General features: G+C 47.4%; 1 protein-coding gene across 1 annotated transcript in view; it reads left to right on the plus strand.

Moving 5' to 3' along the window:
• The window catches only part of Arsb (arylsulfatase B), a 158,457-nt gene extending 152,915 nt beyond the window's left edge, over window positions 1–5,542 (plus strand). Inside the window, 2 exon segments of the mRNA NM_033443.1 lie at window positions 3,928–4,050; window positions 5,097–5,542. Of these exon segments, the coding sequence (NP_254278.1) occupies window positions 3,928–4,050; window positions 5,097–5,362 (389 nt within the window). The 3' untranslated portion in view covers window positions 5,363–5,542.
• The last annotated feature ends 7,754 nt before the right edge of the window (window positions 5,543–13,296 follow it).

Genomic DNA, 13,296 nt, shown 5'->3' on the forward strand with positions numbered 1-13,296 from the left:
CTTTAGGGACAGACTCAGCCCATGAGGCAGGTGGCAAGGGCGCCACTGCAGATGAGTGCAGAGAGGACAGCTTTCGCACTAAATGATGTTTAGAGAGTTAAGATCCAGATCTGAAAGAGGAAAAAAGAAGAACATTCTTTATTCCTACCTTCCTTCATAGACAAAAATCAGCTCCATGTGGGCTGCAAAATCAAACCTAAGAGAAGGGTGTTGGGTTTTCACCAGTGATGCCAGTGGAGGAGGCACCCAAGCCAGGCTGACCCCCATCGCTACACGGGATTTCATGGTAACAGTTTCGTGGGCATGTCTTATCAGAGCAGACATTTTGGGATTAAAAGGAGCCAGAAGCAAGGGTAACATACCGCATGCTCTCTCTTCATATTGAGTTCGAAAGCAGGCAGAAGGCATGTTTGCTGCCTATAGATAAGTCACAGGTACCTTGGAGCAAGGAGGGAGCATCTGGAAGCCCTGCCCTGGGTCCTGGTGCCCTGTGATGCTCAACCTCCTGTCTGTCAAGCCACGTACCTGTGATCCGCACTATTTTCTCTACAGGGCTGTAGAAGGGTGATTATCAGAACTCCTTTCCTTGACACTGAAAACAATGGTTCTCGTTGAATAAATTCTCCACAAAGATGAAGTTCTTTCAAGAATTTTTAGGCGGCACAGGACTCAGAGGAATTTCTGAGGGGATATTTCTGATGGCGGGGCTATGCTATGTTGGAAAAGCATGGACCTTCAAGTAGCCAGTTCTGACACAGACCCCAGGGAAGAACCATCCCTCGTGTGTAGGAAGTAGGCAGCCATGCTCACTGTGGGGTAATCAGTACCAGACACTAAATAAAGTGGACTGAGAACATCGGCAGAGAAACAGATTAACATGCCAAGATATTTCGTTGAATGAATTTAAGCAGTGAAGAGTAATACTTGCACATACATAATTTCAGGACTCCAAACAGGGAATGACAGTTAAAGCATGTGTACAATAACACACGTGTGTAAGGTATGACACCATGCTGTGCCTACTCCTCGGCACACACACGTGGGCCTGTGCTTTGAAATGGCCCAGGATGCCGAGAAGCCATAGGAGAAACAGCACGTGGAACAGACAACTAATGAGGACACAGGAGATGTCAACTTGATCTTGCTGTCCAGTTTCTTCTGTTAAAAAAGCAAATGTGGGGCTGGGGGTGGCTCGCTGGGCAAAGGCGCCTGCCACCAAGGCAGACAACCTAAGTTCAATCTCCCGGATCCACACGATGGAGGGAGAGAAATAACTCTTTCAAGTTGTTCTCTGATGTCCACATACCACAGTGACACTTGCTCGCACACGCGCACGCGCGCGCGCGCGCACACACACACACACACACACACACTTAACAAATTCATGTAAAATAAATAAGATGTAATAGAAATTTTTTAAGGAAATGGGGCGAAATATTAACATCCGTTCACGTGGCGAAGATTCTAGGGAGTTAGTATCCTTTGACGTGTTCTCCGTGTTCTGTCACTCAAAAGGAGAAAAATAAAGTTGAGATAACAGAATCATTCATCATTTAAGTCCTAGACTTGTTGTTTAGGTCTTTTCTGTCCCTGTTTGTTTTAAGGAAAAGAAATGTATATAAATGTAAGTAGTTCTGAGATAGCAGTTCCCTTCCTTCTGTTTATGTTCATGAAATCATGCTTGTTTTATTTAATACCTGAAATGTTTGATATCAAAATGGGCCCTTCATACAAATGCATGAGGGAAACGAGAGGATTCGTGGCTTTAGCACAGCCTGTGTGCCAGGAACCCTCTTCCTGTGGTGCACATCCCTGCCCGTCTCCATCGCTGGAAGCGTCTGTTTGTGTTACAGCCAAAATATTTGCAAGCAAAGAAGCAAGGAATCAGACAGGTTTTCCTTGTGGGTGTCTATTAAGGCTGAGACCGCTGATGTGTGCTGGAGCGGTGCCCAGACTTGGAAAGACGGACAAGGGATAGGACTTTCACCTTCTCCACAGCCTGTAGAGCCTGTGCCAAACCCTGCATCGAACCTGGGAGCCCTGAAGCTCTGTAGGGTGTGGCACAACACACAGGGTCGGTTGTCTTTTTGTCCTTTGACTGGCCTGGTCTTGAACTCCCACCTATCTTTCATCTCCGTGGTGGAGCGCAGGCTTCCTTGTTTTGGTTTGCGTTCTGACGGGTGCAGGAGCCTTGAACATGTTAGCCAGGGGCTCTGCAACTAAGCTACACCTCCAGCCCCATTTCGTTCCGTCGCCTTTTGAGTCTGTACTTTCACAGGCATAACCACACCGTGTAGCAATTACTTACTAGGCTGTCTACTTGTTCAGTAAAACAAGGGGACCCTCTGAGGTATCCCCGGGACAACTGCCTTGACTGTATTTGAAAAGTTAAGGAAGAAACATGAACTTAAAACAGACTAAGTAGTATTCAGTGAGGTCCAAAAGTTGAAGCTCATAGATATGTAAATATGAGCTCACGGTCATGAGTACATCCATCCCCTCGTGGGTCAAACGATGTCCTCAGCTGAAGGGACTTCACTTAGGCAGATGAGAGAAGACGTTAGCCAAAAATAACAGACTGAGTGTGCCCAGACTCTTTCCTGGGCCTAAGTGAGAGCCAGCACCTCCTGGATGTTTGCAAGCAGTCTGAGCTTCACCGTGTGCTCTGAAGGAGCCCCGAGACTGTCCGTAAGCTCAGTCTCTGTGGCGAAGCGAAAGCCAAGGGCCAATTACTAGCAATTCTTCCTACTGTGACCCAAAGCCATGTTCTCCCGAGGCAAACTCATCAGCAGAAAGGAGATAATTTAGCTCAGTCTTTCTGGCTCTGGCTCTAAATTTGTTCTAAACTCAAGGGGAGGATGAGTATTAATAACTGCTCCCTCGGGAAACTTGATCAACTGCTGTAAGACCTTAAAATGATAAATTACTATAATCCAAGTGTCTTAGTTAGGCTTTCCTTTGCTGTGAAGAGACACCATGACGAAGGCAACTCTTACATAGGAAAACATTTCATTGGGCCTGGCTTACAGTTTAGAGGCTCGGTCCATTTTCATCATGGCAGGAAGCACGGCAGCATGCGGGCAGACATGACGCTGGAGGAGCTGAGAGTTCTGAACCTTGATCTAAAAGCTGCAGGAAACTGTCTTCCTCAGGCAGCCAGGAAGAGGCTCTCTAATTCCACTCTTGAGGAAGAGGGGTGGGAGCTTGAGCACAGGAGACCTCAAAGTCCACCCCCACGGTGACACACTTCCTCCAACAAGGCCAAACATTCAAACTCATAAGTCTATGGATTTATTCAAACTTCCACTACTTTATATGCTCACATTGTTCGTATACCCATAGTTATTCTGTTGAATAGTTAAAAACATTGCTCACTAATGTTTAAATTAGTGAATGGTTTAAAAAGAAATGTATCTGTGGCTCTTTGTACTATGCTTAACCTCTCCTATCTTGAGAAAGACTTCGATAAAATGTGCATTTTATAATTTTATATACTTTCTCAAAGATACAAGCATTTGCAGAAAATATTTCACTTACATGATTCAGAGGGAAAGGAACACACATGTGCACACATGCACGCACGAGCACACACATGCACACACTCGGGCTTGTGCACACAACCACTGCCCAGCTCATTTGCTGTAACAGACACTCTGCGTGTTGGCGGGAGGCAGTGATTTTAAGGATGGATTAGTCTTCTAATCTCCTTGGGATTTCCTTTATATTTGTGGTGGTTTATGACTGACATCTAATGTAACCATGCTTTCTGTTTGTATTTAATAAAAGATCCGTTTCTGTGGCAAGACTCGCATTTGGACTCTGGTGTTGAACAAAAGCTACTGTTCTGCAAGAAGGGTATAAAATGTTGATTTATAATGACACAGGCCAATAACAGCAATCTAATTCTCCCAAACCATTTCTTCCCAGGTCCTGGCAAGAACACGACTCCAGAAAAGAACGATTCTTTTCCTTTAGAACATTCTGCCTTTAACACATCTATCCATGCTGGGATCAGATACAAAAACTGGAAACTCCTCACGGGCTACCCAGGTAGAATGCTGAGCTCCCTTCCCGAGGCTGCCAGAGGAGGGCTGTGTCCTGTCAGTTCTCTGGGACTTCATTCCCTGGTCTGCCTCCATAGGAAGGGAAGTCCTTATCTCCATGCTCTGAGCCCTCCTCCTCCTCCTCCTCTTCCCTGCCTAGATGGCTCCTCAAGGCTCCCTGCTGGCGTCTCAGTCTGCTCAGACATCTGAAATGTCAACTAGTCCTTCAGATCTTTTACAGTCCCTGCAGATCTTAAGAAAGCAGCTATCTGCTTGTGGTCTCATGGCCTTCTTTTTTAAGCCTCTGTCTGGGCCATATTGCACAACTTCTGTTGTTGGCCTAAGTAGACTTCCCACCAAACAGAATGGTGAGGGAAAGCTGCAGGGTGGAGGCTTCAGCTGCTCTTTCTGACCCTCCTGAATTGCTGTTGTTGTTATCTGTGGTGGGGAGAAGAGAAAATCCCACTTCATAAACGCCTATGGATTTTTAGACACATGTGACTGTCAGACCTAGCACACCCAGCCAGCTGTAGATAGTCACCGGTGCTCTGGCTGCGGCAAGCCTGCTTCCCTTCGCCCTTCCTTAGAAAGGGACAGCTCCAGTGTGGTGTGAATACGCCATATTTGCACAGGCTCTGCTGCGGTTTAGCAATGCTAGCTTGTGAGCATTCTCCGTGTTCACAACGACAGTCCATTGTTTGGGGTTGTCACATGTACTGCAAGAGATCTTAGAACTGCTGTACTGTTTGCTTGATACCAGGAGTGCCCTCATTGCCCCCCCCCAGCCATCGTGACCGCCAAGACCCCCAGCCTGCTGCCACCCCACACATAGTTTTTAATGTCCCTTCTCATAAAGCTACCGGATCTATATCTCTATGGCATGGAAATCGTGTTCTGAGACAAATCTAGACTCAACACCAAGAGGCACTGGCCTTTTGTTTGTATCCTTACATATGGCCATACCCACAAGCCAGGGAAGCCTTGTCCCTAGACTCCTGAGATTAGAACCCACAACAGTGTTTCTCCCCCACTAACATTCACTTTCTTTGCCAGGCTGTGGTTACTGGTTCCCGCCACCGTCTCAGTCCAACATCTCTGAGGTACCTTCAGTGGACTCACCAACCAAGACTCTCTGGCTCTTTGACATCAATCGGGACCCTGAAGAAAGACATGACGTGTCCCGGGAACATCCCCACATCGTCCAGAACCTTCTTTCCCGCCTACAGTACTACCATGAACATTCTGTGCCTTCTTACTTCCCACCTTTGGACCCCCGCTGTGATCCCAAGGGTACCGGTGTATGGAGCCCCTGGATGTAGGGCTCAGGGGAGGTGGGGCTGGAGTACATTTCTGTGCAGGCTAGCCCTCAGGCCCATACTCTCCTGGCTTCTCCATCATCCCCCACCCTGTCACCTGGCCCTCACGCTGTATAACCCACTGAGGGAGTCCAATTTCAACCCACAGTACATTTTTAAAGCCAGTAAAATCTGGAAGGATCCTGTTGTTGGCTGGAGTTAGTGTCTGGGGGCCAGGGTGGCTGGGTTCATCCTGCTTCCTATGCTGCAGATGCTGGGAACTTGACATAGGAAGTTATCCCTGAGTCCTGGAGGCCAGGGCAGCCGGCTCTTTTTACTTCACGAGTCGGCTGTTAGAACTCCCTCTGCTAATAACCACTTTTATGGATGAGGCACATTTCTCGTAACAGAGGCATGATTGCTAGTGGTTCTGCTGGCTGTGAGGGCTCCCTGTCTGTGAGATCTTGTTCGGGCTTTCCACATCCAGGATCCATCCATTCACCCCTCACCCACTCACCCTGTGGAGCATAAAACCTTTGCAGTCAGCCAGCATGGCAGAATGTCTATGCCTTGCTTCAGTTTCCAGGGTAACTAAGCATGTTTTAATCCCACTGCCCCACCCACTATTGCTCATTCTGTCTAGTCTTCTGCTACCCAGCTTGTGTGGCTCCGTTCCTGTCACGCCTTCAGACGTCACTGTTCTGTGACAGCGGTCTCTTTCCCCTCTGCTCCACCCATTCTGAGCTCTGGGATAGTCCTAAGCCCTGCCCAGAGTAGGTGGACTGGTCGTTCCATGTCCGTGCTTGTGGGAGTTGTGGGGGTCTGTGGCATCTGCTAAGGAGGTTTATCCTCACGTCACGGAATCCGGCAAGATGCGCCATGGTCTACACTGCTTTCTCGAGCAGCGGCGAGAAAGGCCAGGATAACACACGCCTCTCTGCCCTGAGATAACAAACTGTCTGAGAAAGGAAGTGGCCCGTGTCTGGAACATTGGCCCCAGTAAAGCAGAGGAGACACTGCCATGTTTCCGTCATTCTGTTTCACTGCCTTGCTCTGGGGCTCAGGGGTTGAAGAATGAGGATACACCATTCGACCTTCAGGCCTTCCTCAGACCCTCTTACAAAGCCTGTTGTTGTGAGTCCAGCTCATCAGCATGGCCGCCTTGTTCACAGTTTAGCACCAGTGTCTGCAACCGTGTCTGAAACGTAGCAGATGTCCAGTACTTTTTGTAAATGAAAAAATGAACAGAGTGAAGAGAAAGAGTCACCATGAAATTTACTAGTCCAGTGAGCTGACCGTAGGGGCAGTATAAACATCCCCCAGCTCTTAATGTTCTGTCCTCAAGCTGTCCCCTCCCACCTCTCCGCTGGCAGGAGAGTGCTCTGTATATGTGGACAGTCGTTGAATGGCAGGTCCAGGATGTCCTCTGCAGGTGGACAAAAGAGAATTCTGCTTCCCGGAAGTCTCCTTTGCTGGTGATCTCCATGTCCATCCTCACTGAGCACTAGAATTAAAACCACTCAATAATGTGATATGTGTGGTCACCTTCAGTTCAGTAGCAGTATTTCCTGGTCATTAATATTCTGCATTTTATTATGGTAAGATAGTATAAGAAAATGGTGGGCTGGTATATAGCCAGCCATGAGACCACTCCTTACGTCAAGGACTGGCAGAGTCTGAGGGACCTGAGTCTGGGTCCTCCTCCTGTCCCCTCCTCCTGTAGCTATGGTGGCCTTCAGTATTCTGAGACTGAAGGCTACTACTTCAGGACACCTACTTGATCTTAGTACTCTCAGAACAGCTCTCCTCAGTTCTAGCTGTGATCGCGGGCTGCGTTTGGAACGTTAACGTACTAATGGGTTTAAGACTTTCAGAAAGTGATTTTAAAACAAAATGACTGGAAGTTTTGTCTGATAAAGCAAGTAGAATGGAATGTCTCAGACTGTCTCGTCACATTTTCATGTTTCATACGAAAAGAAAAGATTGATAACCTATCTTTAGAAATAGTAATGTTAGTTCTTTCCTATTTTGTTTAAACCTTGAAGAAGGTTTTATTTAACTCGTGAACTTGTTCCTTTGTTATGACATGATTGTTCCAGATTTGAGGGACAAAATAAAATTAACCTTTCTAAAACTATGTCAGCCTTGGACATGGGGCCTCTACAAGTTTAGGAGCTTGGAGCAATGGTAGTTGAATGCCACAGATGTACCCAGTGTGGTGTTATGCTGTAAGGCACGGGGAAAGGCCAGGTTTGTGTGACAGAAGCACTGCCATGTTTTTTCTGACTTGCCAATTTTATATTATGTGAATTATATCTCAACACATATGTTACATGCATATAGTAAAAATATTAAAGTTTTTTTTACTATGTCAGGGCCACTGAGATTGCTCAGTGGATAGGCAGCTTACCCTACAAGGTGGACTCCTGACCTTGGACTGCAGAACCATAGAAGGGTGGAGAGAGAAAGGACTGACTCCAGAGATGGGTGTCCAACATTTGTGCTATGTCAACACCCCTGCGTCATACACACATGCACCATGTGAGACTCCCCAAGTCATACACACATGCACCATGTGAGACCCCCCCACGTCATACACACATGCACAATGTGAGAACCCCCCAACGTCATACACACATGCACAATGTGAGACAGGCATGTGTATGAATGCCCATGAGTGCCCAAGAGGCCATGTGAGACTCCCAAACTGGACTTATAGACAGTTGTGAGTTTTCTGCCTTAAGTGTAGGAGCTGAACCTGCGTTCTCTGGAAGCTTAGTAAGTGCTCTTAACAGACTCACCATCTCCCTACACCCATTTTATGTCCTTTTTACAAGATTTATTAGAGGACTCGCTCAAATATCCACTGACACATAAGTGGATAACAAAATATCGTGTATACAAAACAGAGTGTTTCCCAGTCACAAAAAGAAATGGGGTTTTCATGCATTCTATAATTTGAATTAACTTTTACCTTAGTTAGGGTTTCATTGCTGTGAAGAGACACTATGACAGCAACTCTTACAAAGGACAACATTTAACTGGGGCTGGCTTACAGGTTCAGAGGTTCAGTCCATTATCACCAGGGCAGGAAGCATGGCAGCGTGCAGGCAGACATGGTGCTGGAGAAGGAGCTAAGAGTTCTCCATCTGGATCTGTGTACCACACTGGGTGTAGCTTTGAGACCTCAAAGCCCGCCTCCACAGGTGACACATTGCCTCCAGTAAGGCCACACCTCCTAATAGTGCCACCCCCTCGGGGCCACACATTCAAACAGGAGTCTATGAGGGCCGTTCCTATAGGTTCGAACCTACGGGCTCCTATTCAACCCACCGCAACTCTGAAAACATTATGATAGGTGGAAGACATTGGACACGAAGGACAAATGCTCGCATAATCCCACTGGTGTGAATTAAGGACAGGAAAATGCAGGGCTGATGAGTGGGTAAAGGTGCTTGCTGCTGAGGCCGGGGACCTAAGTTCAGGCCTCGGGACCAACATCGTGGAAGGAGAAAGCTGACCCCACGACTTGTCCTCTGTCCTCCCTGTGCCACTGAAGGGACTCTGGACAGCTCGAGGGTGGTGAGGACGGCTCTGACCAGCCTCGCGCTTCTCCCCATTCCCTCTGCCTTCCTAAGAACAGTTGGATCACATTCCTCAGGCTAGCCCCCAAGGGCTATGCTCTTATTCACCCACTTCCTCCTCCTGAAGCTGATTAACAAGGTCCAGCTATCAAAGTCCTGGAGTCCAGCAATCAAAGCTCCCTTTGGCTCATCTAATTAACATGTCAATTAAAATTAAACACCTCATCCTAACACAGGTTTCCCTTTTTCCCTTTATAAACCGCCATTTTCCTATGGTTCACTTCTGTCTCCTCTCTGTCCCAAGGCAGTTCTTGTTCTCACTCCAGGACGGATACCCCTCCCTCTCCCATGTCCCTTCCCTGTCTCCCTCCTCTCTCTCCTGTCCTTGTCTCTTATTCTGCCGCTCTGTCCTTTTGGGGCAAATTAACCTCTTTTGGCCCGGGAACTTGGTCTTGGGGGTCCTGAGCCAACACTGGTCACTTCAGCCACAGCACACGTGTGGTGACTCCTGGTCCCAACACATACTAAATAAATAAATGTATAAAAAGGAAAACGTTTTAAACAAGAGGCAGATTTGAAATCATTGAGATATTGGGGGAGTTAAACATGGGAGGATGCTGTCCACTGGGTACAGGATTTCTGAAGAAAGTTCAGAAGGAGGTATTGACTTCAGTCACCTAACACTGTGAATATGACCAACACCATTGAAGTAGTTTCCATCATGGCTGATCTTGTGATCTTGATTAGATTGAGAGGAGATTGGCCAGGGGAAGCCACAAAGTATCTACTTACAAGGCCTTGTGTACGTGGCTGGGTCCCAGAGGCTGCGGATCTCAATCGAGGAAAAAGGAGGAAGAACACATCCTGCTAGCCCAGGTGTTCCCATCACTCTGTGCTGTCACCATGAGGTGACAGCCTCTGTCACATTCTCCCACCACCACGATGCTCTGCCTCACCGGTGGCAAAGGAGCAAAGAGCCATCGACTGAAACCTTAGAGTCAAAATAAGTTACTCTGCCTTCAAGCTGCCCTTGGCTACTTGTTACAGGGGCAGGGGAAGTGCCATGGGCACAGTGAAAAGCTTTGTTTGTGAGGGGGCTGGGGGTGCATTTTATTACAACGTAAATAAGTGGGAAAGGGGAGTATACCAGGGTTCAGAACTGGGCGGGGGAGAGAGGCCCATATCAGCAGAACAGAGGGACCAGGGGCCGCTGGACCTGCAGCCCCCTGGACCTGGGGCCTGAATTCTCCTTTCTTGAAAGCAACTGCACCCCTATCTCTAATGCAGGCGCATATCTAAGGGATTAATTAGCTGGTGGTGATGGAAGTCGCCAGAGTGGTTCTTTTGGGGGTGGGAAACATTTGGGGTTCTGATGCTAGCCTCAGTCTCTTTATAGGTATATGCAGATGTAAACACCAAGACAGTCTGATACTGTATACTTACGGGCTATATCTTATACCCACTTACAAAGCTCTTCTAAACAAAACCGGGATACTTGGACCAGAACAAGGACTGCCGATTTCTCTTTTTAATAAACAAAGTGGGATCGTACATATACAGACACATAAATACAGCATTTTCAGTGTTGAAGGGAAACGCATTGTGTTTAATTATTTCATTTTTAATCATGTCTTTGATGGGGGAGGTGTGTGCCCAGGAATGCAAACGCCTGCAGAGGCCAGAAGAGGGTGACAGATTTCCCTGGAGTTAGAATTGCAGGCGGAGGGAGCTGTTCAGTGTGGGCGCTGGGATCCTACCTCAGCTTTGTAGAGCGGCAACCACTGCTAACCACTGAGCCGTCTTTCCAGCCTGGAAACTAACTTTAATTTTTTTTTAATTTTATTTTGTGTTGGGGGTTTCAGGGCGCGTGGGTGTTCACACCATGATGGGAGTGTGAAAGTCGAGGGAAACTTTCAGGAATCAATGCTCACTTTCCACTAGGTGGGAACTCGGAGGCTGAACTCGGGTCCTCACAGTTGGCGGCACGCCCCTTTAGGCACTGAGCCATCTTGCTGGCCTTGAAATTCACTTTTGAAGAGATCTTTTTTTTTCTTTCGTTTCGTTTTTTTTTAAAACACAGATAAAACACGGATTTACGTTTTCAAAGCTGAGATGCTGTTGCCTAGGTTACCCTGAAGAGTTTACCACCTTTCGGAAATTAGACCAAGGAATGATACAAAGACTCCAACACCGTGCCTGGCCCCTGGGAGACTGAATTCTGACTATGCTACACTGGGTTCTCTAGTTTGACTCTTTTTAACAACATCCCAGCGAGTATGTCGGCTAAATATGGTAACTAGCCACTGCCCTTTAGAGAGACTTTACATGAGCTATATGAAACCAGATGGCAGCAAACATGTTATTTTCACCTCTGTCCGGTTGCCATGACAATCACCCCTAGGATGGCACAAACACTGGAGGAACAAACACTGAGCCTCCCCCTCCAGTTTCAGGATGTGAGACCACCAGGAAATCAGAGGGGGTTTTCATTCTCAAAGTAATTTGCGTAAAGAACTATGCTGACTAGCTTTTATGTCAACATGATACAAACTAGGGTCATCTGAGAGGAGGGAGCCTCAAGAGAGAAAATTCCTCCGTAAGATCTGGCTGTAGGCAAGCCCGTAGTGCATTTTCCAAATCACTGATTGATGGAGGAGGGGCCCAGCCGACTATGGGTGGAAACATTCTGGGCTGGTGGTCCTCGGTTCTACGAGAAAGCAAGCTGAGCATGCCACGAGGAGCAAGCCAGTAATCAGCCCGTACCCCCACACCCTCACATAAGCACACCCATGGCCTCTGCATCAGCTCCTGTCTCCAGAGTCCTGCCCTGACTTTAGCGGTAAACATCGATGCAACAGTAACCAAGCAACCCCTTTCCTCTGCAAGCTGCTCTTGGTGATGGCGCCTTGTATCCTTAACTCGGACAGAAATCAGTCACTGAACTCCAGAGGCTTCACTTAATAACTTATTTCTACCGGTGGTCTTAATACAATACTGCTGGGCAAATTTCAAACATCTAAAACAGAACCTCCAGCAAGCCATCTGGGAGTACTTAAAGACACCCGGTGAAGCTTCTCTGACACTTGTTAAGAGCATGATCAAGTGGCCGCTTCCCAGGTTGGTTCTCTGTCCAGCTGTGCCTCTGTGGAGATGGTTGGCAAGTAAAATGTTACCACATCAGGTAATCTTTATTTTAATTTCCTTGAAGGAGTACAGGCATTCTGAGACTACTTACTCCAAAGGAGTGGGACTTAATATCTGTGCGCCCACCCACCTGCTTATCTCTGCCATGGGCTTTAAGAATGGCTTGGATAACAGGAGGGAGGCTGGTGTGTCATCAGTGAAGCCTGCAAGCCTAGGGGATGGCCCCGCCATTGGAGCCCTGAAAAGCCAGGCAAAGGAGACAAGCACATTTCTTTTTTTTTTTTTTTTCTTTTTTTTCGGAGCTGGGGACCGAACCCAGGGCCTTGCGCTCGCTAGGCAAGCGCTCTACCGCTGAGCTAAATCCCCAACCCCCACATTTCACTCAGGTAAACAGGACTAACCAACTCTTGTTTACACTCAATGAATGGAATCTTAGGTGCCTAGGGGTGGAATCATACAAGTCTGTGTTGTGACATGCTTTGGGACAGAAGATAGATCTAGTCACCAAGGCTGCTGCCTGCCCCCAATAGAGTAAGAGAATGCATCCGCAGATACCCCAGCTCTCACGAGTGAGAGAAGGTTCCAGAATGGAGCCTGTTGGAGGAGGGGGTGTTAGGTGTCACTCGTCCACTGAATGTTGCTTGCAGGTCCTGAAGGGAGTTCAGTTTATGGTAATACTTGCTATTCCGTTTTCACCTTGATGAGAGCATGGGTTCTTTCTGTAAGGACTGCTGCTAAGACAGACTTTGACTAGCTCACACTTGAACTCTGACAGAGACAGCTGGCTTGATATGAGAAGGTTACAGGGATTACAAGGATACCTGTGTATTTTTGACAAGCAGCTGGTGGGACTATATGCCACCCCATCCAGGACTGCAGGGTAAGGAGAAGGGTCCTCTATCACCTATCCTTAAGGCTACCCAGCAACTCTGAAACTCCCCAAGGTGCCTAGCCCACCCCTACCGCTCACACCTTCCTCTGCTAGAAGACAATAGAACTTCTTCCTAAATTCACATTCTTCACCCAGAAAATACCTTCAAGTAATGGTTTTTAAAATCATCACAAGAAAGGGGAAGTAATCACAGAAATCCAATGAGTACAAATTACTCCTAAATGTTAGCTCAGAATTATTCTGAGCCTGGAAGAAGGGGGAATTGAAGTGTGAGTAACCTTTCACCCAGTGACTTGCTGTTACTAATGCCAAGTCTGTGACTTGTCAACACTGACGAC

The sequence above is a fragment of the Rattus norvegicus genome, chromosome 2 (genome assembly GCF_021556685.1).
Source record: "Rattus norvegicus strain SHRSP/BbbUtx chromosome 2, alternate assembly SHRSP_T2T, whole genome shotgun sequence".
Taxonomy (NCBI): domain Eukaryota; kingdom Metazoa; phylum Chordata; class Mammalia; order Rodentia; family Muridae; genus Rattus; species Rattus norvegicus.